Source organism: Delphinapterus leucas, chromosome 4 (genome assembly GCF_059928025.1).
Source record: "Delphinapterus leucas isolate spDelLeu-1000000601 "Yukka" chromosome 4, BTC_Dleu_Yukka2, whole genome shotgun sequence".
Taxonomy (NCBI): Eukaryota; Metazoa; Chordata; class Mammalia; order Artiodactyla; family Monodontidae; genus Delphinapterus; species Delphinapterus leucas.
Window position 1 is genome coordinate 11,118,895 of NC_143132.1, and position 24,645 is coordinate 11,143,539.

Here is a 24,645-nt window from a genome sequence, read left to right on the forward strand (position 1 = left end):
CACTGCATATTAGAAGGAAGGCTTCCCCAAAGCCTGTCAGAGATATACAAGCTCATGGTGGCATTTTTCATTCATTTCCCCCAAAGTATGGATCTTATTTTAGGATCCAATTTCCCCAAATGGAAAGCAAGCAAAACTGTTCAAAACCAGTAAGTCTTTGTGTTTGTTACCCATTAACAACCTACTCAAAAACAGGTTTTATGAACAATACAAAAATAGAAATTTTTTGTTGTTTAATCTTACTTTATTTAGGTCAAGGATCTCTTCAACACAACTTCATCATTGTTACAATGTCCTTATCTGTAGCCATGGAGGCCTCCGCCTCCAGGGAGGAGTTCACCTTGATTATTTGCAAAGGGCCCCTGCCCAACCTCGCCAGGGTTTCAAGGAAGGTTAATTGAATTATTATTTTAAATACACTGTACTATGTGGCTTATCTGAACTGGAGTAAAAAATGTATGATCCACACCAAAGACTGTGAATCCTGGTTGTTACAGGATACAAAAAAAAAAAGGAACACAGAGGAAATACATTTAACTAACATACTTGAAGCTCTGTTAACAAATGTACAGTACTTGGCAGTTATGCTAAAGACAAAGAAGAGTTCTGAATTTTCATTCCAAAGGTTTATGGAATGAACAAATACTATGTCTATACGTTGACTCAAATACATTGACTGTTTAATGATACTTGTTTTCTCCCTAAAACAAGGTGAAACAAAAGAAATTTCAGTATCTCCACTTCCCAGGTTCTGATAGCTCCTAAAACGCATAACTTAAAGGGAGGACTTAAACTGCCACATAATTTTAAATGTTTCCTTTTTAATACTGTGCTTTTCTTTTCTTCATTGTTCCCATTCTCTTTAAGCAGTGTATTTCAGTATAGAGGAAAGAGGGCCAAGAAAGGGGCAATACTCAGGAGGCTAAACAATGCAATCTTACCCTCCCCCAAATTCAGGGAGAACAAGCTTGGGGACACAATGGCATGCCTGACCAGACTCTCCAGACCTGATCGAGAGACACTGGTGTCTTTTCCACTTTACAGTGTGCAAAGAACGGAACGATTTTCTAATGCTCTGTGATTGGCAGCGTTTCAACAGCGCTTGGACCAAGACCCCAGGCTTGACTTCCTAACAGCTCCTTTTCAAAACTGACCCAAAACATGGAATGTGCCCAAGCCTCTGGCGCTGTAGGAAGCTATCTTCCCAAAGTTCGAACATCGAATTATTATCATTTTTATTATTATACCTGGAAGGGAAGGGGGGAGAGGAAAAAAAGCACACACCACACTCTACGTTACCGAATTCACGGAAGAATGGGGATTTCGGCGACGGCTTGAGGAGTACCTGACCCAGAACAGAGAACGAAGAGCTGCCTCCGGGCCGCGGGTCCCTGTCCTCGGCCACAGCGTTACCTGGAGTGAACGGACTGCAGGATCGCTTAACATCCCTCCAAACCTGAAATCCTCTACCTCAAGAGCAATCAAAAGCAGAGGGAGCCAAATTTCTTCCGGAAGGCGCAAAAAAGGCCACAACTTGGATGAATGAAACTGGGCTAAGGGCACCCGGAGCAGGGCTGTCGCTGAAGTCAGAAAACGAGAAGTCAAAGATTTTTTTTTTGACGTGAGAGCCGGTTCTACGCGACCGTGGTCCAGACAATCGCACAAACACGCTTTGGAGAAGGTTTTATTGAGCGCGGACGGTTCCGGGGCGGCCGGCGGAGGCGAGGCGGAGGCGGGTGGGCGGCGGAGCTGGGCCGGAGCGGGCGGCAGCGGCGGGGCCGGCGACGAGGCAGCTTCGCGACGGCGGGCGCGGGACCCGGGCCGGGGCCGGGCGCTGGCGCGTGTCCTCCCGCGGACCTTCCACTGGACTCCCGCGGGCCGCCCCGCCCCCCGTCCCCCTCCCGCCCGCCAGACCGCCCGGCGGCCGCGTGCGAGGCACACCCTCCCGCGGCCGCGCGCACGCGGCCTCGCCGGGCCGGCCGGCCCCACGCGCCCCCTCAGCGCGGACGCCCGCCGCCCGCGGCCCCGGCCCCCTCCGGCCGCGCGGGGAGGGCGGGGAGGGCGGGGAGGGCGGGGGGCGGCGGCCTAGCGGCTGCGAGGGCGCCCGCGCGGGAAGGCGGGTTCTGAGGGGAAGGTCACTTACCCGCTGCATGGCTTTCAGGATCAAAGCCAGCTCGTAGCGGGGCATGCCCGAACACACAGCTCTCGGCTCCGAACCGAGCCGGCTCCCGGGACGCAGGAGGGCGGGGACCGCGCGGACCGGACAGGATGCTGTGCCGGAAAGCTCCCAGGCGGCGAAAGCACGCTCCGGCCGAGCGAGCCCGGGCTTTAAGGCTCTGGCAGCTGCGCAGACGGGCCGCCACGCCCCCTCAGCGAGCCACGCCCCCGTAGGCCAAGCCACGCCCCCTCCGTGAGGCGGCTGCGCCGACCCCCTCCACAGCCGCGCTCCCCGCCGCCTGCGGTCCCCGCCGGGACCCCCCACCCTGGCCTCGCAGGTGCTGCGCGGGGGGAGGCACCGCGGATTCGGCCGGGAACCTCCAGCGCCAGCCGCACGCCCCCTCCGACCCTGCCGCCGCCGCTGCCGCCGCCGCTGCCGCCGCGCTTGCTACGTACAGTTCTCGAACCAGCTGGAACTTTCCATGCCTTCCGTCTCATCCTGGGCGGCGGGCGAGCCTGCGCCCCCGTGTGCGCGTGCGCTGCGGTGCGGTCTGGCCCGTGCGCGCGCCCCTACCCCGCGACTTACCGGCGTGAGGGGCCTGCTCCGTGGCTGCGCTGCTCCCTGCGGGATCTCGGCCGGACCAGGGGCTCTCTCCGCCCCCGGCCGCGCACCCGGGTTCCGGAACGTTCCCGCTTCTGTCTGCGTCCCCCACCCACACTCCGCGGGGGATACAGGGGCTGAGGGGCCGGCTACCCCTCGCGCCCTTGCCCACAGCTCTCCGTTCCAGTGCGGCTGCTGGCGCGGCTTCCCGGGGCCCCTTCTGCGGCGAAGCGGGCGCCAGGCGCAGGCAGTGGGCCGCCGGGTTCGGATCTTGCCCGTCCCTCGCCGGCTGCCTGACCTTGGGCAGGCTCCTACAAAAAGGGGATGCGAAGGGCACCTACTTCCCAGGGCTGTGATGCCTCTGAGTGAGTTGATGCCCTTAAACCGCTGAGAACGATGCCTGCACAGACCGGCATTTGTTGTTCTATGAGCACGGCCTGACCCACGTGCTGTTGCTAAGGATAGGCTAAGACTTTGGTTCAAATGTTTACTGGGCGTTCATTTAGAGAACCAGCTGGATGCTTGGAAAGCCACTTAGTAACTGTCCAGGATCGTGCGTGCCCTGGAAGGAGTGGAGCCTCATCCTGTGTACCCCTTACCCCCTCAAGCACGAACGCAGAGGTCACCTCCCTCCAGCCGTTGGCAGTACTCTCCCTGGCAGGAGTTGTACTAAATGCATTTGTCTCCAGCTGCACTCTTTAGAGTCGGAGTCCCCTGCAACTGTAGCCTCTGCCCATGCTTGCCCCATTAAAATGGTCCGTAGGCGAAATGTTTGTCAACTTTTAAGTGCTTTAATAATAGCTAAAACTTACTGAGCACTAACTATGGATCATGCACCACGCTACGATTTTTACATTGCAATGAGGCAAGAACTATTCTTAACCCCACTTTAGGGATTCAGAAATACAGACACGCAAAGGTTATGATAGTAACAGAGACAAAGTTTGCATCCAGACTATGGAGACTGAGCTCATACTCTTATTCAGTAGACGTGCTCTGTGTGAACCAAGAACGAGTCCCTTTGTCACCTTATCCAGACACCTTTCTATTTCTCATCCCCAACCTCCCATCCATCACCAGAGATAAGGATGGTTTGAACACAAACTCTTCTGTGATACCTGGATTTTAATATTTTCCTTTCGTGGACGACTACACCACACATATTCTTCCAAAGAGAAACTACAGAAGTATTAATACAAATTACCTGGTTAGTGTAATTTCGCCTTTGGATATAAAGAGTAGAATATTGTAAATAAATAAAATAAGGAAGTAAGGAATTTTCTGGACCTTCAGAAGTGAGTTACAGGTTTCCCAGGATGGTCCCTACTTCAACTGTCCCTCCTGTTACCAATCATATGTCCCCGTTTGAATGAGAACATGTGGACCCCAAAGGAATATGCTGAGCCAAAGACCAGGGCAATACCAAGAGCTGACTTCAGCTTTTAACATTCCACCTAGGAAGCGCCACAGTTTCCCCCAGTGCCCAGGGGTGAGTGAGAATCTGGCTGCTGCTTCTCCTCCTCCCTCTAACCTGAGAAGTAGCATAAGGAAATTAGCCTGATTGCCTAATGCTTCAACACAGTCAGCACCCCCAACTCTCCCAAGCTGGTGGCTGCCTGAGGGCTCATTCCATTTCTTCTGAAAAGGAGAAAAAGGAACATTGTACTCCTTTGATTATTTGAAATGCTGATTAAAACAGGCCTTCTGCAGCGAAACTTGTAAATAAGGAAGTATCCCATGTTCAGTAGCTGTTTACTGTTCCATCTTTTGTTGTTGTTAATAAACTTTACACCCCTTCAATTTTTTTTTTTTTAAGCACAGCTGCAGAATGCTGGCGGTATCATTTAAAAATAATAATAAAATCATAGAGAATGCTGCTGCAAATTTAGTGTCTTCCTACTGTAACTATAAATGTAAATTCACCAAAAAAGATTTTTGTGCAACGTATAGTCATCATTTAGAATTATAAAATATTTCTTCAGTATCTATGTATAAATTTTAAAAATTGCTCTGATGCTTAAGAATAAGCTTAACCAAAAAGGTGAAATATCTGTATACCGAAAACTACAAAACACTGATGAAACAAATTAAAGCAGACACAAATAAATGGAAAGATATCCATGTTCATGGGTTGGAAGAATTAATATTGTTAAAATGCCAATAGTTCCCAAAGCAATCTACAGATTCAATGCAATCCCTGTCAAAATCTCAATGACAATTTTTAGAGAACTTCTTTAAAAGAATCCTAAAATTCATGTGGAATTTCAAAAAAACCGCTGAATAGCCAAAGCAGTTTTGAGCAAGAAGAACAAAGCTGGAGGCATTATAATTCCTGATTTCAAACTGTATTACAAAGTTATAGTACTCAAAACGGTACTAGCATAAAAACAGACATACAGACCAATGGAACAGAATAGAGAGCACAGAAATAAACCCACACATATGAGATCAATGGATGATCTTCAACAAGGGTCTAAAAATACACAATGGGAAAAGGATAGTCTCTTAACATATAGTGCTGGAAAAACAGGATATTCACTTGCAAAAGAATAAAATTGGACTTGTCTTACACCACACACACACACACACACACACACACAAATCAACTCAAAATAGGTTAAAGATGTATATATAAGACTTGAAACCATAAAACTCCTAGAAGAAAACAGGGAAGAAGCTCCTTGACATTGGCCTTGGTAATAATTTCTTGGATATGACACCAAGAGCAAAGATAGACAAATGGGATTGCATTAAACTAAAAAGCCTCTGCACAGCAAAGGAAATAATCAACAAAATGAAAAAGAAACCTACAGAATGGGAGCAAATATTTGCAAACTATATATCTAATAAGGTGTTAATATCCAAATATATAAGAAACTCATACTATTCACAGCACTAAATAAATAAATAATAACCTGATTTTAAAATGGGCAAAGGAACTTAATAGACATTTCTCAGCAGAAGGCATGCAAATGACCAACAAGTACATGAAGAGGAGCTTGACATCACTAATCATCTAGGAAATGCAAATCAAAGCCGCATTGAGATATCACCTCACACCTGTTAGAATAACTATTACCGAAAAGTCAAGAGACAACAAGTATCGCGAGGGTGTGGAGAAAAGGGAACCCTGTACACTATTGGTGAGAATGTAAATTGGTGCAGCCACTATAGAAAACGGTATGGAGGCTCCTCAAGAGATTAAAAATAAAACTCCCATATGATCCAGCAATCCTTCTTCTGATTATATATCTAAAGGAATGAAATCAAGATGTTAATGAGATATCTGCACTCCCATGTTCATTGTAGCATTATTCATAACAGCCAAGACAGGAAAGCAGTCTAAATGTCCATGAGTGGATAAAGAAGATGTGGTAAATGGGGCATTATTCAGCCTTTAAAAAGAAGGAAATTTTGCCATTTGTGACAACATGGGTGAACCTGGAGGACGTTATGAAAGTGAAATAATCCAGACACAGAAAGACAAGTACTATATGATACCACTCATATGAGGCATCTAAAATAGTTAAACGCATAGAAGCAGAGAGTAGAATGGTGATTAGGAGGACCTGGGAGAAGCAGGGGAAAGAGGAGGTATTAGTTAGTCAAAGAACACAGTTTCAGTTCTACAAGAAAAAAAAAATTACTCTGTAATTTAGAGTCTCCTAAAGATTTGATATGGTATACGTTTAAGATTTGATTAGCCAGAAATTATAATACATTTTCAAGTAAGTTTTTATGAAAGGGAATAGAAAAGAAAAAATAAGAAGTCAAAATCTGATCCTATTTCAAAAAAGTAACCTCAGCTTATGCCCTACATAAGTTTAATCACGTTTACCCTTTTATTTTATATTATAGTATAATGAGGCTTGACCTTGAGTCACACTAGATCATTAATTCTCAAAGATATCTCAAAAAGAGTCCTGTATCTCTAAATACAACCCTCAGAAAGTGAAGAAATGTGAATGTTTTCAATCAACGGAGAAAATAATCCCACGGTGGAATCAAGTCATATTTAAGGCTGTCAATCATCACTGTCACCAGCCTATCATCTTCTTGCTGATGAAAGGGAGCCATTTCTGGCAAATGTGAGCTCCCCATCCTGTATCTCACTTCACTAAGACCTGAGATTGTTCCATCGCTAATTGCTCCCAGAACATGGACCTGTAAAATCCTGTTTCTCTGCCTGGCTGCTCAGTACGTACCTTTGTTCCTCATCCCTCATCCAAGTGACAACATTTCACACTTATTTTGTTTTTAAATGATTTACCAGTATACCGGTGGTATTTCCTAAACCCCCTACCCACAGCCTTGCCCACCCTTTTAGATCCTTTCAGCCTTGTTGATTTGCCTGTGATTCTTTCTGTCTTCTCAGCAAGCCTCTAAGAAACATCTAGACTAATCTTTACCTCTCTCACCCCGTCAGCTTGCATGTGCTATTGGTTGTGTGCCTTGCAGAATGAAATCCTGTGTGCTACATATGTTGTTAGGTCAGGCATTTGGGGAGTTCCCTAAACATCTTCCTCTCTTTTAATTCCCCAATTTCCAAGTTTTGTTTTGTTTTGTTTTTTGCGGTATGCGGGCCTGTCCCGTTGCGGAGTACAGGCTCTGGACGCGCAGGCTCAGCGGCCATGGCTCACGGGCCCAGCCGCTCCGCGGCATGTGGGATCTTCCCGGACCGGGGCACGAACCCGTATGCCCTGCATCAGCAGGCGGACTCTCAACCACTGCACCACCAGGGAAGCCCCCAAGTTATTTTTTTAATCTTGAAAAAATAAGGTTTTTTGGGGGGGTGCAGCTCAAATTTGGGCTCCACTTATAAGAAAAAAAAGAAGATAAAGCAAAGTTTGCCTAAAATGGAATGTTCTCTTACTTGCACCCTTGCCTACCCTCGCCTGCAAATAAATTATGGGATGTTTGTGGGAGATGTTCTCCTTACCACAATATCTTATTTTTTAGGAAAGAAATGCTTAATGTATTTTTTAACTTTATGACTTTAAAAAGACAAATACTTCCTGCATCTCCACTTATTGAAGCAGTTAGTTTTTCTTCTAACATTATTGTGAAGTATCCCCAACTGCCTATTGCAGGCCCAGAATTGTTCTTTTTTTTTTTTTTAACATCTTTATTGGAGTATAATTGCTTTACTTTCTGCTTTATAACAAAGTGAATCAGCTATACAGATACATATATCCCCATATCTCCTCCCTCTTGCGTCTCCCTCCCACCCTCCATATCCCACCCTTTAGGTGGTCACAAACTACTGAGCAGATCTCCCTGTGCTATGCAGATGCTTCCCACTAGCTATCTATTTTACATTTCGTAGTATATATAAGTCCATGCCCTCTCTCACATCGTCCCAGCTTACCCTTTACCCTCCCTGTATCCTCAAGTCCATCCTCTACATCTATGTCTTTATTCCTGTCCTGCCCATAGGTTCTTCAGAACCATTTTTTTCTTTTTTTTTTTTAGATTCCATATACATGTGTTAGCATACAGTATTTGTTTTTCTCTTTCTGACTTACTTCACTCTGTATGACACACTCTAGATCCATCCACCTCACTACAAATAACTCAATTTCGTTTCTTTTTATGGCTGAGTAATACTCCATTGTATAAATGTGCCACATCTTCTTTATCCATTCATCTGTCGATGGACACTTAGGTTGCTTCCATCTCCTGGCTATTGTAAATAGAGCTGCAATGAACATTGTGGTACATGACTCTTTTTGAATTATGGTTTTCTCAGGGTATATGCCCAGTAGTGGGATTGCTGGGTCATATGGTAGTTCTATTTTTAGTTTTTTAAGGCACATCCATACTGTTCTCCATAGTGGCTGTATCAATTTACATTCCCACCAACAGTGTAAGAGGGTTCCCTTTTCTCCACACCCTCTCCAGCATTTATTGTTTGTAGAGTTTTTGATGATGGCCATTCTGACCAGTGTGAGGTAATACCTCATTGTAGTTTTGATTTGCATTTCTCTAATGATTAGTAATGTTGAGCATTCTTTCATGTGTTTGTTGGCAATCTGTATGTCTTCTTTGGAGAAACGTCTATTTAGGTTTTCTGCCCACTTTTGGACTGGGATTTTTGCCTGTTGGATATTGAGCTGCATGAGCTGCTTGTATATTTTGGAGATTAATCCTTTGTCAGTTGCTTCGTTTGCAAATATTTTGTCCCATTCTGAGGGTTGTCTTTTCATCTTGTTTAAGTTTTCCTTTGCTGTGCAAAAGCTTTTAAGTTTCATTAGGTCCCTTTTGTTTATTTTTGTTATTATTTCCATTTCTCTAGGAGGTAGGTCCAAAAGGATCTTTCTGTGATTTATGTCATAGAGTGTTCTGCCTATGTTTTCCTCTAAGAGTTTTATAGTGTCTGGCTTTATATTTAGGTCTTTAAAACATTTTGAGGGCTTCCCTGGCGGCGCAGTGGTTGAGATTCCGCCTGCCGATGCAGGGGACACGGGTTCGTGCCCTGGTCTGGGAGGATCCCACGTGCCGCGGAGCGGCTGGGCCCGTGAGCCACGGCCGCTGAGCCTGTGCGTCCGGAGCCTGTGGTCTGCAGCAGGAGAGGCCACAGCAGTGAGGGGCCCGCATACTGCAAAAACAAAAACAGAAACAAACACAAAAAACATTTTGAGTTTATTTTTCTGTATGGTGTTAGGGAGTGTTCTAATTTCATTCCTTTACATGTAGCTGTCCAGTTTTCCCAGCACCATTTATTGAAGAGGCTGGCTTTTCTCCATTGTATATTCTTGCTTCCTTTATCAAAAATAAGGTGACCATATGTGTGTGGGTTTATCTCTGAACTTTCAATCCTGTTCCATTGATCTATATTTCTGTTTTTGTGCCAGTACCATACTGTCTTGATTACTGTAGCGTTGGAGTATAGTCTGAAGTCCAGAAGCCTGATTCCTCCAGCTCCATTTTTCTTTCTCAAGATTGCTTTGGCTATTCGGGTCTTTTGTGTTTCCATACAAATTGTAAAAGTCTTTGTTCTAGTTCTGTGAAAAATGCCATTGGTAGTTTGACAGGGATTGCATTGAATCTGTAGATTGTTTTGGGTAATATAGTCATTTTCACAATGTTGATTCTTCTAATCCAAGAACACGGTATATCTCTCCATCCGTTTGTATCATCTTTCATTTCTTTCATCAGTGTCTTATAGTTTTCTGCATACAGGTCTTTTGTCTCCTTAGGTAGGTTTATTCCTAGGTATTTTATTCTTTTTGGAGCAATGGTAAATGGGAGTGTTTCCTTAATTTCTCTTTCAGATTTTTCATCATTAGTGTATAGAAATGCAAGAGATTTCTGTGCATTAATTGTGTGTCCTGCTACTTTACCAAATTCATTGATTAGCTCTAGTAGTTTTCTGGTAGCATCTTTAGGATTCTCTATGTATAGTATCATATCATCTGCAAACAGTGACAGCTTTACTTCTTCTTTTCCGATTTGGATTCCTTTTATTTCTTTTTTGTCTCTGATTGCTGTGGCTAAAACTTCCAAAACTAAGTTGAATAATAGTGGTGAGCGTGGACAACCTTGTCTTGTTCCTGATCTTAGAGGAAATGGTTTCAGTTCTTCACCATTGAGAACGTTGTTGGCTGTGGTTTTGTCATATATGGCCTTTATTATGTTGAGATAAGTTCCCTCTATGCCTACTTTCTGGAGGGTTTTTTATCATAAATCGGTGTTGAATTTTGTCAAAAGCTTTTTCTGCATCTATTGAGATGATCATATGGTTTTTCTCCTTCAATTTGTTAATATGGTTTACCACATTGATTGATTTACGTATATTGAAGAATCCTTGCCTTCCTGGGATAAACCTCACTTGATCATGGTGTATGATCCTTTTAATGTGCTGCTGGATTCTGTTTGCTAGTATTTAGTTAAGGATTTTTACAGCTATGTTCATCAGTGATATTGGCCTGTAGTTTTCTTTCTGTGTGACATCTTTGTCTGGTTTTGGTATCAGGGTGATGGTGGCTTCGTAGGATGAGTTGGGGAGTGCTCCTCCCTCTGATATATTTTGGAAGGGTTTAAGAAGGAAAGGTGTTAGCTCTTCTCTAAATGTTTGACAGAATTCACCTGTGAATCCATCTGGTCCTGGGCTTTTGTTTGTTGGAAGGTTTTTAATCACAGTCTCAATTTCAATGCTTGTGATTGCTCTGTTCATATTTTCTATTTCTTCCTGATTCAGCCTTGGAAGGTTGTGTTTTTCTAAGAATTTGTCCACTTCTTCCAGGTTGTCCATTTATTGGCATGTAGCTGCTTGTAGTAATCTCTCATGATCCTTTGTATTTCTACAGTGTCAGTTGTTACTTCTCCTTTTTCATTTCTAATTCTATTGATTTGAGTCTTCTCCCTTTTTTTCTTGATGAGTCTGGCTAATGGTTTATCAATTTTGTTTATTTTCTCAAACAACCAGCTTTTAGTTTTATTGATCTTTGCTATTGTTTCCTTCATTTCATTTTCATTTATGTCTGATCTGATCTTCATGATTTCTTTCCTTCTGTTAACTTTGGGATATTTTTGTCCTACTTTCTCTAATTGCTTTAGGTGTAAGGTTAGGTTGTTTATTTGAGACGTTTCTTATTTCTTGAGGTAGGATTGTATTGCTATAAACTTCCCTCTTAGAAATGCTTTTGCTGCATCCCATAGGTTTTGGGTCGTCGTGTTTACATTGTCATGTGTTTCTAGGAATTTTTTAATTTCCTCTTTGATTTCTTCAGTGATCTCTTTGTTATTTAGTAGTGTATTGTTTAACCTCCATGTGCTTGTATTTTTTACAGATTTTTTTTCCTGTAATTGATATCTAGCCTCATAGCGTTGTGATCAGAAAAGATACTTGATATGATTTCAATTTTCTTAAATTTACCAAGGCTTGATTTGTGACCCAAGATATGATCTATCCTGGAGAATGTTCCATGAGCACTTGAGAAGAAAGTGTATTTTGTTGTTTTTGGATGGAATGTCCTGTAAATATCAATTAAGTCCATCTGGTTTAATGTATCATTTAAAGCTTGTGTTTCCTTATTTATTTTCATTTTGGATGATCTGTCCATTGGTGAAAGTGGGGTGTTATATTTCCCTACTATGATTGTGTTACTGTCGATTTCCTCTTTTATGACTGTTAGCATTTGCCTTATGTATTGAGGTGCTCCTCTGTTGGGTGCATAAATATTTACAATTGTTAAATCTTCTTCTTGGAGTGATCCCTTGATCATTATGTAGTGTCCTTCTTTGTCTCTTGTGATAGTCTTTATTTTAAAGTCTGTTATGTCTGATATGAGAGTTGCTATTCCAGCTTTCTTTTGATTTCCATTTGCATGGAATATCATGCAAATATTCCATCCCTTCACTTTCAGTCTGTATGTGTCCCTAGGCTGAAGTTGGTCTCTTGTAGACAGCATATATATGGGTCTTGTTTTGTATCCATTCAGCTAGTCTATGTCTTTTGGTTGGAGCATTTAATCCATTTATATTTAAGGTAATTATCAATATGTATGTTCCTACTACCATTTCCTTAGTTGTTTTGTGTTTGTTATTGTAGGTCTTTTCCTTCTTTTGTGTTTCCTGCCTAGAGAAGTTTCTTTAGCATTTGTTGTAAAGCTGGTTTGGTGGTGCTGAATTCTCTTAGCTTTTGCTTGTCTATAAAGGTTTTAATTTCTCCGTCAAATCTGAATGAGATCCTTGCTGTGTAGAGTAATCTTGCTTATAGGCTTTTCCCTTTCATCACTTTAAATATGTCCTGCCACTCCCTTCTGGCTTGCAGAATTTCTGCTGAAAGATCAGCTGTTAACCTTATGGGGATACCCTTGTATATTATTTGTTGCTTTTCCATTGCTGCTTTTAATATTTCTCTTTTACTTAATTTTTGATAGTGTGATTAATATGTGTCTTGGCGTATTTCTCCTTGGATTTATCCTGTAAGGACTCACTGTGCTTCCTGGACTTGATTGACTATTTCCTTTCCCATATTTGGGAAGTTTTCAACTATAATCTCTTCAAATATTTTCTCAGTCCCTTCCTTTTTCTCTTCTTCTTTTGGGACCCCTATAATTCGAATATTGGTGTGTTTAATGTTGTCCCAGAGGTCTCTGAGACTGTCCTCAATTCTTTACATTCTTTTGTCTTTTTTCTGCTCTGCAGTAGTTATTTCCACTATTTTATCTTCCTGGTCACTTATCCGTTCTTCTGCCTGTTATTCTGCTATTGATTCCTTCTAGAAAATTTTTAATTTTATTTATTACATTGTTCATCATTGTTTGTTTGCTCTTTAGTTCTTCTAGGTCCTTGTTAAACGTTTCTTGTATTTTCTCCATTCTATTTCCAAGATTTTGGATCATCTTTGCTATCATTACTCTGAATTCTCTTTCAGGTAGACTGCCTATTTTCTCCTCATTTGTTTGGTCTGGTGGGTTTTTACCTTGCCCCTTCATCTGCTGTGTGTTTCTCTGTGTTCTCATTTTGCTTAACTTACTGTGTTTGTGGTCTCCTTTTCACAGGCTGAAGGTTTGTAGTTCCTGTTGTTTTTGGTGTCTGCCCCCAGTGGCTAAGGTTGGTTCAGTGGGTTGTGTAGGCTTCCTGGTGGAGGGGACTGGTGCCTGAGTTCTGGTGGATGAGGCTGGATCTTGTCTTTCTGGTGGGCAGGACCACGTCCGGTGTTGTGTTTTGGGGTGTCTGTGACCTTATTATGATTTTAGGCAGCCTCTCTGCTAATGGGTGGGGTTGTGTTCCTCTCTTGCTAGTTGTTTGGCATAGGGCGTCTAGCACTGTAGCTTGCTGGTCGCTGAGTGGATCTGGATCTTAGCGTTGAGATGGAGATCTCTGGGAGAGCTTTTGCCGTTTGATATTACGTGGAGCTGGGAGGTCTCTGGTTGATGTCCTGAACTCAGCTCTCCCACCTCAGAGGCACAGGCCTGACACCCGGCCGAGCACCAAGACCCTGTCAGCCACACGGCTCAGAAGAAAAGGGAGAAAAAAAGAAAGAATGAAAGAAGAGAGCAACCAAACCAAAAAAACCGATGCACAAATGATAACAAGCGCTAAAAACTATATGGAAAAAAAAGAAAACCGACAGACAGAACTCTAGGACAAATGGTAAAAGCAAAGCTGTACAGACAAAATCACACAACGAAGCATACACATACACACTCACAAAAAGAGTAAAAGGAAGAAAAAATATATATTGTTGCTCCCAAAGTCCACCTCAATTTGGGATGATTCGTTGTCTATTCAGGTATTACACAGATGCAGGTACATCAAGTTGATCGTGGAGCTTTAATCCGCTGCCCCTGAGGCTGCTGGGAGAGATTTCCCTTTCTCTTCTTTGTTCTCACAGTTCCCAGGGGCACACCTTTGGATTTGGTCCCGCCTCTGCGTGTAGGTCGCCAGAGGGCGTCTGTTCTGCGCTCAGACAGGACGGGGTTAAAGGAGCCGCTGAGTCGGGGGCTCTGGCTCACTCAGGCCGGGGGGGAGGGAGGGGCACGGGGTGCGGGGCGAGTCTGCGGCGGCAGAGGACGGCGTGACGTTGCACCAGCCTGAGGTGCGCCGTGCGCTCTACCGGGGAAGTTGTCCCTGGATCCCGGGACTCTGGCGGTGGCGGGCTGCACAGGCTCCTGGGAGGAGAGGTGTGGAGAGTGACCTATGCTTGCACACAGGCTTCTTGGTGGCGGCAGCAGCAGCCTTAGCGTCTCATGCCCGTCTCTGGGGTCCGCGCTGATAGCCGTGGCTCGCGCCCGTCTCTGGAACTCCTTTAAGCAGCGCTCTGAATCCCCTCTCCTCGCGCACCAGGAAACAAAGAGGGAAGAAAAAGTCTCTTGCCTCTTCGGCAGGTCCAGACTTTTCCTGGACTCCCTCCCGGCCAGCCGTGGCGCACTAACCCCCTGCAGGCTGTGTTCACGCCGCCAACCCCAGTCCTCTCCCTGCGCTCAGACCGAAGCCCGAGCCTCAGCTCCCAGCCCCGCCCGCCCTGGCGGGTGAGCAGACAAGCCTCTCGGGCTGGTGAGTGCCGCTCGGCACCCATCCTCTGTGCGGGAATCTCTCCACTTTGCCCTCTGCACCCCTGTGGCTGCGCTCTCCTCCGCGGCTCCGAATCTTCCCCCCTCCGCCACCCGCAGTCTCCGCCCGCGAAGGGGCTTCCTAGTGTGTGGAAACCTTTCCTCCTTCATGGCTCCCTCCCACTGGTGCAGGTCCCTTCCCTGTTCTTTTGTCTCTGTTTTTTCTTTTTTTTTTGCCCTACTCAGGTACAAAAGAACGAGGGTTATCTTTTGGAATGATCAGTTATTTGCAAATCCTCTTGCTCTTCTTCTTTTCTCCTCTGCACCAAAATGTTCAGCATCTTAATGAGATGGCCTTTGGGACCCAGAATGACACTTTTACCTCAATTAATAATATGACCGATGGACACTGGGGAGTTTCTTGCCTTTTGGGAGGTCTGAGGTCTTCTGCCAGCATTCAGTAGGCGTTCCGTAGGAGTTGTTCCATGTGTCGTTGTATTTCTGATGTATTTGTGGGGAGGAAGGTGATCTCCACATCTCAGTCCTCTGCCGTCTTGAAGGTCTCCTCCCACAAGTGTTCTTAATGTTAAATGTCAATAATGTTGAAGATATTAAAAAGCTTTATGTTCTTTCTCCACAAGTGCAAAATACAGAAGAAAACATGTGGAAGGATTTGAGATTTAGTAAAATAAACAAAGGCTGGGAGCTGGAGAAGGTTGTGGGTGGATGAAACACATCTACAGGGGTCTTGGAGGGGCAAAGCTTTCTGGGAGAGGCGGGAGCGCCCGGCAAAATAATGATGGGCAGTCATTCAGGGGAGGCCTGAGAGGGGCATGAGCCTGCCCTGCTCAGCACACAGGAGTTTCGAGGCTGGAGGTGATCAGGGATGAATGGATTCAAAGGGGGCATGTGTGCAAGTGAGCACGTGTGCAAGCAGGGACAAGCTCAGAGGGCATTGTGCAGGCCAAAAAAGGGGTGGAGTCTTGTGAAGGTTGAAGGCAGGAGCGTTAGGGATAGAATCTGTAGGATTTGGAGACTGATCAGTTATCTGAGGGGCAGCTAGCGAGGCGCGTGTCAACAATGGCAACAAACATTCTCGACTGAATTTCCTTTAGTTCTGGTCACACCCCCATGTGGTGTTTCCTCAGCTCTTGGTTCATAAAGCTTATATTACAACTCAGTGTGTTGGTGCTTTTCCTCTGACTGTCTTACCTTCATAAATCTTCATAACAATGTTATAATCTTCTGGAGGACCTAGGTGATATCTTTTATTGCTCAAAATTGTCTCCCTGTTCAGGACTTTAACCAAAAGAAGGAAAGTGACAGTCCTGAAGCCTGCAGGAGAAACACCACCTAAATGATCCGGCCACCCAAGGAATGTTGAAAGGTGGGTGTCATGACACCACCGGTCAACACTTCCTGGTAAGAAGGTCATACATTCAAGTACCATCTCAGAGTCTAGCCCTCTGTAAGGATTATCCCACGCTGTGTTTCTGGGGCTCTGTTGAGGCACGTTTGCAAGAACGCCCACATTGTCATCAGACAGGACTGAATAGAGCTTCAGTAAAAGAAGGAAAGCCCATGGGCTTCCCTGGTGGCGCAGTGGTTGAGAGTCCGCCTGCTGATGCAGGGGACATGGGTTCGTGCCCCGGTCCGGGAGGATCCCACATGCCGCGGAGCAGCTGGGCCTGTGAGCCATGGCCGCTGAGCCTGCGTGTCCGGAGCCTGTGCTCCGCAACGGGAGAGGCCACAGCACTGAGAGGCCCGCGTACTGGAAAAAAAAAAAAAAAAAAGAAGCAAAGCCCATAGGCACTAGATTACGCCTAATAGCTGTGCAGCCCCCGTTGACTCAGGGTCAGGTTTGCCTTGGCAAAACAGAGTTGTGCCCTTGATCTGAACTTCGTTGACTTTCCCTTGACAAAGGAAGATGACAGCTAGGCAAGAGGGTGTAGGAGGCAGAGGGAATTCCAACAGAGAACATATTCAGGAGGTAAATGATTATTGTCACTGGAGAAGGTATTTAGTAGGTAGCCGACTTCCTCCAAAGCTGCTATGAGGAAGACTTTATACTTTAGAAAGTATCAAATCTAGATATATTATTTCAATATTAGAGAGTATCTACTTTCTCAGATTGCCCATATTTTAAAAAATAAACGCAATGGCAACAATAGCAGCTATCCATGCTGCCAGTAAGAAAAAAATTTTCCTCACATGCAATTAAAATTACAAGGTAATTGGGAGCCATTAGGTGGTTCCTCCCACAATAAATCATCTTGAACCTTCAGCCTAGGTTTACTGAGGCCTTAAGAGAACATGCAGGAAATGTCTTGGGAATTTAGTTCCTCACTTGAATAAAGAAGTCCACAACTGACCTTAGTATTAAATACATAATCACTAAGAAAACTTTCCCATATTAACCACATGCTCATCTATAATAGCACTGCAAATGGAACAAATCATTTTAGTGATAGAGAATCATTACCTATAGTGCTATTATTAAATGATTCCTACAGAGGGTTATCTTTTGGAATGATCAGTTATTTACAAATCCTTTTGCTTTTTTCTTTTCTCCTCTGCACCAAAATGTTCAGCATCTTAATGAGATGGCCTTTGGGACCCAGAATGACACTTTCACCTCAATTAATAATATGACCGATGGACATTGGAGAGCAACCAGATAGGAGACTCTCCTTCTGTTATTAATGATTCAGTGGTTTAGAAATTACAAGTCCCTAGATGCAGCAGCATAGCAGGGCAGTTAGTCTGATGGTGAGGAAGACCAGCCACCAGCAACACCTAGGATCAGGAACCCTCGTCCTTTTCTCACCTCATCGCCACTCACCTGGATACTGTGAGGCACATCCTCACACTGGGGCTGAAGGATCTTTCTGGAAATGTAAATCTGATACAGTCTCTCCACAGCTTAAATACCTTAGTGGCTCCCTATTGCCCTCAGCGTAAAGTCCAAACTCCTCAGTAGGAGTTTATGAGGCCCCTCCTTCTGTAGGGGCCTCCTGTCTGCTTCCATCATTCTCGTCACTCCTTACCACATCACCCCATTGTGTTTGCAAGCCCCTGAGCTCTGCATGCACTTCCCCCCCTGTCCTTTGCCCTCTGCCTGGAGCACATCCCACTCCCTCCACCCAGCCTACTCCTATCCACCCCCTTTTTTAAATTATGAAATATACAGACAGAGATTGCATGAAACACATATGCAGAATTTAAAGAAAAATTATTCAACAAGCATGCCAGAATAACACATCCCAGAATCCTCTTCTGTGCGTCTCCACAAACACAACCCCAACTCTCCCCACTTTCCTTGCTTTTCTTTATGGCGCTACCATCAATGTATGCATTCCCTAAGCCGTAGCTTATTGCTGCCTGCTTTTTAAGTATTGTATGAGTATCTTGACTTTTCCCCCTCAACATTGTGTTTATGATCCAAGTTATTCAACGTAGCTGTAAATTTATTTATTTTCATTGCTGATACTACTCCATTGTACCACAATTCATCTGTTCTGCTGATGGACGTGGGTTGTTTCCTTTGTGGGTGGCTATCACAAATAATACTGCTGGGAACATTCTTCTACATAGAGACCAGTGTATATATGTGCACGTGCAAAGAGTTCCTCTAATTGCTGTCCCTAGGAGTGGAATGCTACCTCGCAGAGTATGTAAAACTTCAACTTTTCTACATAATACCAATGGTTTTCCCAAGGGGTGGTACCAGTTTGCACCTGCATCAGCAGTATGTGTGAGTTTGCTAATTCCTCTTTTCTTCTCAGGTCTCAGTTTTGACCACTGCACTGCAGAAAGCCTGCCCTATCCCTGAAAGTCTGGATTCGGTGCACCTCTTTTGTACTTCTTTAGTACCTATGCTCACCTCATCATGACACTAGTCATACCTTGTGACATGCACATGACAGATGCGAGAAGAAGCTTCTCAGATCCCTAGCTGCTGTCCCTCTGGACCGGCTGCTCCACTAGAGCTGAGGCCACATATCCCTCAGGTGCTCCCAGTCAAGGACTGAGCACAGTGAAGATACAAATCCAGACTCACTTCTGTTACACACAGGACTCCTCTGATGGGTGACTTGGGCTCAGATACTTCCCAGGGACCCGGCACATCCTTTCTTGGAATTGCACTGCAGTGCAAAACTCTCCCTACCCGCCCCTCCTTCCTTCCCCCAGCCTTGCACAGATGTCAGACCGGTAATGCAGTCTGAAAGCTCCCCCCCACCTTCTCTGGTTCCCTCCCTTTGTCCTTCATAGGCATTTCCTCCAAGAAATCTCTTACATGTCTAATCCTATCTTGGTATCCACTTTTAGAGAACCTAAATTAACACAATGTGATTTCCTCTTGATTTTGTGGCCTTAACAATCAACAGAAAAATTATGAAAAAAGAAACTCTTGTGGCCCCAGTGCCTAATAGAGGGAGTAGCACATGGTAGGTGCTGAGTAAATCTTGGTGAATCAATAAGTTATTTATTTCATAAGTGAGATTCCCACTTCTGTGCTTCGTATGAACACTTTTCTAGTGTCATCTGAAAGGCAGAAGAAAACTGCTTGGCCAAACTTGATACCTCCTTTATTTCCACAGGCATAGCCTCAGACTGTACTTCCTAATTAAAAGGTGTGGCCAGTGTGCAACAGTGAATGAAACAGCTAAGATTCGCTTTCTTTCCATGCGGGGAAGGCAAAGACTCCTATTAGGTCATTGGCTCAGGAACACTCTCCCTGGCTTCTCATTCCATAGTTCAGAAGCCTCTGACCACAACGCTTCCTAACAGACTTGTGAGAATCTTAGAAAAGTGAAGGGACCTGTCATAAGTAGCTTCTCAGATGGTCTCCTACGGTCCCCACCTACTGGCATTATACTTCATATAGTTCCCTGTCCTTGAGTGTGAGCCAGATTTAAAGACTAGCTTCTAAAGTACTGAATACAGCAAAAGTGATAGACGATAACCTCGGAGATTAGATTATAAAAAGACTGGGGTTTCCATTATAGTCTCAGAGATGGAGTGGAAAAGACACTGGGTTTAGAGCCAGAAGACCTAAGTGTAGTCTTTATCTGTGTGACACTGGCCAAGACATTTCAGGGAACAATAATACCTAACTAACTCCTCTAACTGTTTTATTCAGGAAGTTATATAAGAGAAAACTTTTATTGAGTGTTGTTCTACAGACTTTTATTTGTATCAACACAAACCGATCACAGCAATCTGATGAGTGGATACTGTCATCATCCCCATTTTATAGATGAGTCAACTGAGGCACAGAGATACTAAAGAATTTGCCCAAAGTAATACAGCCAGTAAGTGCTAGAGCCAGGATTTGCACACAGTAATCTAGCTCCAGAGTCCACATCATGAACACAGCTCTATATCTGTGGGTGAAAGCACTTTATCTAAGACATTACAGGAATATAAATCATGCAGTGACATATTGGTGTAAAGACAGACACAGCAATCATTAGAGCAGAATAGAGTCCATAAACAGATCCACACACATACGGTCAACTGATTTTCAACAAAGTTGCAAAGGCAATCCAGCAGAGAGAGGATAGTCTTTTCAACAGATGATTCTGGAACAACTTAATGTCTTTACACACACACAGAAATGAACCTTGATCAATACCTCATACCATATGCAAAAATTAACTCAAAATTTATCATAAACCTATTTAGGTAAAACATAAAGTTATAAAACTTCCAGAAGAAGAAAATCTTTGTGACCCTGAGTTAAAGATTTCTTAGTTGCAACAGCAAAAGCACAATTCATAAAAGAAAATACTGATAAACTGGACTTCATCAAAATTTAAAACTTCTACTCTTGAGAAGATATAGTTAAGAAACAAGCCAGAGACCATGAGAGAATATTTACAAACCACGTGTATGATAAAGAATTTGTGTCCAAATATATAGAGAAATTGAAACTCAAAACTCAGCAGTAAGACAACTCAGTTTTTAAAATGGACAACAGGGCTACCCTGGTGGCGCAGTGGTTGAGAGTCCGCCTGCCGGTGCAGGGGAGACGGGTTCGTGCCCCGGTCCGGGAAGATCCCACATGCCGCGGAGCGGCTGGGCCCGTGAGCCATGGCCGCTGAGCCTGCGCGTCCGGAGCCTGTGCTCCGCAAAGGGAGAGGCCACAACAGTGAGAGGCCCGTATACCGCAAAAAAAATAAAATAAAATAAAATAATAATATACAACAGATCTGAACAAACACTTCATCAAAGAAGATGACAAATGAGCACATGAAAAGATGTTTATCATTAGTCATTAGGAAAATGCAAATTGAAACCACAGTGAGCTACCACTGCAATGCAATGGCCAAAATTTTAAAAACAAGAGCAAATATCGCTGAGGAGATGGAGCAACTGCGACTCTCCTACACCGCTGGTGGGAATAAAAACGGTGCAATCATTTTGGCAATTTCTTAAAATGTTATACAGAGACCTACCGTATGGCTCAGCCATTCTACTCCTAGGTATTTACCTAAGATAAATGAAATCATGTATCCACACAAAGACTTGTACAAGTGTTCATAGCAGCTTAATTTGTAAAAACCAAGAACTGGAAACAATTCAAATGACTATCAACAGATAAACAAATTGTGATATGCTCATGCAATGGAATACTACTCAGCAATAAAAAGGAGTGAACTCTTCAACGACATGGGTGAATCTTAAAATAATTATGCTGAGTGAAAGAAGCCAGACAAAGAGAGTACATACTGAATGGTTCCATTTATATAAAATTCTAGAAGTTCAAACTAGAGTGACAGAAAACAAATCAGCAGTTTCTTGAGGTGGAAGTGAATGAAAGAGATTACAAAGGGACATGAGGCAACTTTTGGGAGGTGGTAGATATATTTATTATCTTGATTAGGGCAATAGTTTCGTGGATGTAAACATATGTCAAAACTTATCAAATATATGCAGTTTTCATACCAATTATAACTCAAAATGCTATAAAAAAATAAATCATTCACATCATTATTATAGTCTGAGCAAAGCTATTTTAAGTCATTGTCTGACTTACTTCTCCCCTCATCTTCCCCTGTTTCCCCTTCCCCAAATTCCTGGATAAGGAGTCAAGACCATACCCACCTCTGGTATTCATATCAATTAAGGAAAAAAAGAAAAGTCCATGTGGAAAGAATTTTGTTAAGTTCTACAGGAGATGCAAAGTTGGATAAGAAATAGTTCATGTCTTCAAGAAGTTATAATCCAGGTAGAGAGAGAAGATATAAGTATGTTTAAAATTAAATTATCTAATAAAGTATAAGTATCAATTCTAAAAACATAGAAAACATTTTAAAAGAGAGTGATTAACCACCTAATGAAGAGTACAGGCAAAACTTTCCAAAGAGTTACTTTGGGCTGGGATGGTTCAAGAATGTTTCATGTAGGATGTGGGATTTGAGCTGGAATGTGAAGAATGGATAACATTTAGATAGATAGGGGGAGTAAAGAGAATAAACACAAGATGCTTTGATGGGGTCAGAGGATGGTGACTTTGAGTGAATAAGTTGGATGGGAAGAAAGGTTTCTGTAGAAGAATCACAGGACTTACCCCTACAAAAGTGGGACCAGAGTTGGAGGGTCTTGAGCATCAGGCAGAGTCTAAGCCCCCAGCCTTTATTTCGTCCTAATATGAAAAGGAACTTGTGAGGTAGTGAACCTTTCATGGTTGGAATCATTCGGCAGAGAGTGTATGAGCATATGTGAGGAATATAGAAAGGAGATAACTTCCCTGAATGGACAAGTTCCTCCCAATTCCAAGACACAGGTCACAGATTCATGGGCTTTGAAAGAATCATTAGAAGTAGCACTGGATAGTTGTCTGATACTATCTTGGTTCCTCCTGGAGGTAGTACCTGACTTCCTCCTCAGAGTCAACAGGGACCTTATTTTCCCCTCGTCCGCCCCGTGTTCAGCCAGGGAATGGAAGATGATCTAGGTGCAACCATAAGACTCTCTCTCCCATGATCCTGACTCCTGAGTGAATGGCTCAGAGACGTGAGGACCAGTTAGAAGTCATCCATCATGCTGATTAGACCCTGTCCGCTCCATGGCTGTGGCTATGCTTCCTGCTAACCAGCCTTCCGGATACTCTTGATTCCTGGCCAGTACTCTGATATACGGTTAATTCTGTGATTTCCCCAAGAAATATCATTCCAACAAATTTTGTTTTTGCCTAAGACATTAGAGTCTGCTTCTGTTGCTTAAAGTCAAGAACCAGAACTGACATGGAACTCTGGATCTTAGGGGTTCAATTCCCTGCATACCCTATTGGTCTTACTTCAGCCCCCTGGGGTCATATGGAGCAAGTCTATCCTCTCTTCCACATGAGTTCTTCCTAAATCTGATGACAGCTCTCCAACCTATCCTAACCTTTTCCCTCCATAGGCTAAATGCCCCATGTTCCTTTGGGCACTCCTCATTTCACATGAGCTGGATTGCTTCACCAGCCTGGACACTGTTTCCAAAGGTGATAGGCTGTGACTCAATAAATATTTGTTGAATGAGTGAATTGCACAAATTTAAAGTTTCACTTTTGGCTATACTACCTTCTGTAGAAAACAGTCATTCATTTCTGGTTTTTTTCCATGCAAAGACTGTGTTATAGTTAAGGTGCTGGCTCAGCTACTGAAACAGAAGTCAAAATAACAGGGACTTAAATAAGATGGCTTATTTCTCTCACATGGAAAAGTGTAAATGTAAGTAGGGCTGGAGACCCAGGCTCTTTCTAGACTTTTGCTTTCCATTTACAGCACATGACTTCTATCTTGTGGTCTAGCCTGGCCATTCCTACTGCCAGTCTATGTTCACGTTCCAGAAGGAAGGGGAAAAGTAGACTTGGGATGCTCCTTTAAGGGAATGTTCTGGATGTTGCCGCCATCATGTCCACTCCTTTTTTATGGGTCAGAACTTAGTCTTATGGCCTTCCTTTGCCTTCAAGGGGGGCTGGGAAATGTAGCTTTTGCTGGGAGAGAATGGTAAACTAATAGTTTCAACCATGGACCATATAATGCAGTTTGGAGATCTTCCAATAGACTAAGTATAATGAGATGCTACACGAGTCACAGGTGGTTAATTGTCTGTAACTTTCTTATACTCAGTGTTGGGTACTTTGCAAGTGATTATCAGGCCAGAGTTACTCTGAGTTGAGTTTTAGGTAAATTGGATTTTGTGGACTTACCAAGGGGCATAGCTTGGACCAGTACTTAAAATCCAGAAGTCAGAACTACACTGGAAATTTCCTCTAATTGAGACAACTAAGCAGCTATTTCTTTTTAAAATAAAACCCATGAGTTTGCTTCATACGAAGAGTTTAATATATTTTCAGGCATATTAGATAGTATTCTTTTGGCTACAAATAATAGGAACTGACTCTGTTTTGCTCAGAAGGGAGAGATGAATTATTAGTGTACCAGATGTCTCCCAAGCCTCAAGGCAATGTGCAGCTGACTGGGCTTCTGGAACAGACTAGAACCCGATGCTCTCCATCTTTTGTTTCTGCTTATCTGTCATCAGCTTAATTCTTCTCTCTCTAAAAGGACCGTTTTTCTCTGCTCACCAGTCTCCAAAAGTAGGGGATAGCTGTTCCCAGTTCCGTGGTCTACATATGATCCTTCTAGCCACCTAGATATAGTCTGAGGCTCTCTTTCAACTGGCACTCTTATTAGCCTTGCTTGGGTTAGTGGTTACCTTGGGCCAATAGTCAAGTCTAAATGGTTGGTCAAATCATATTACAACAGCAAGATACCTCTGAACCCTGTAGATATGGAGGTTTATGGGTGCAGAGAAACAGTATGCAGCAAAGAGGACAGGCATCCCAGTAGGCATCTTCTCCACCCATGTGTGTTTGGAGGGTTGTCA

The 24,645-nt window shown here is 43.7% G+C and overlaps 2 protein-coding genes across 2 annotated transcripts in view; both read right to left on the reverse strand.

The window, feature by feature from the left end:
• The window catches only part of MRPS6 (mitochondrial ribosomal protein S6), a 68,708-nt gene extending 66,467 nt beyond the window's left edge, over positions 1-2,241 (reverse strand). Inside the window, exon 1 of the mRNA XM_030760924.2 lies at positions 2,144-2,241. Coding sequence (XP_030616784.1) covers positions 2,144-2,188 — 45 coding nt within the window. The 5' untranslated portion in view covers positions 2,189-2,241. The remainder of the gene's footprint in view (positions 1-2,143) is intronic.
• Positions 1-2,252, reverse strand: part of SLC5A3 (solute carrier family 5 member 3) — a 35,076-nt gene extending 32,824 nt beyond the window's left edge. The window contains exon 1 of the mRNA XM_022553021.2: positions 2,144-2,252. The gene's annotated coding sequence lies outside the window, so the exon portion shown is untranslated. The remainder of the gene's footprint in view (positions 1-2,143) is intronic.
• Positions 2,253-24,645: the final 22,393 nt, after the last annotated feature.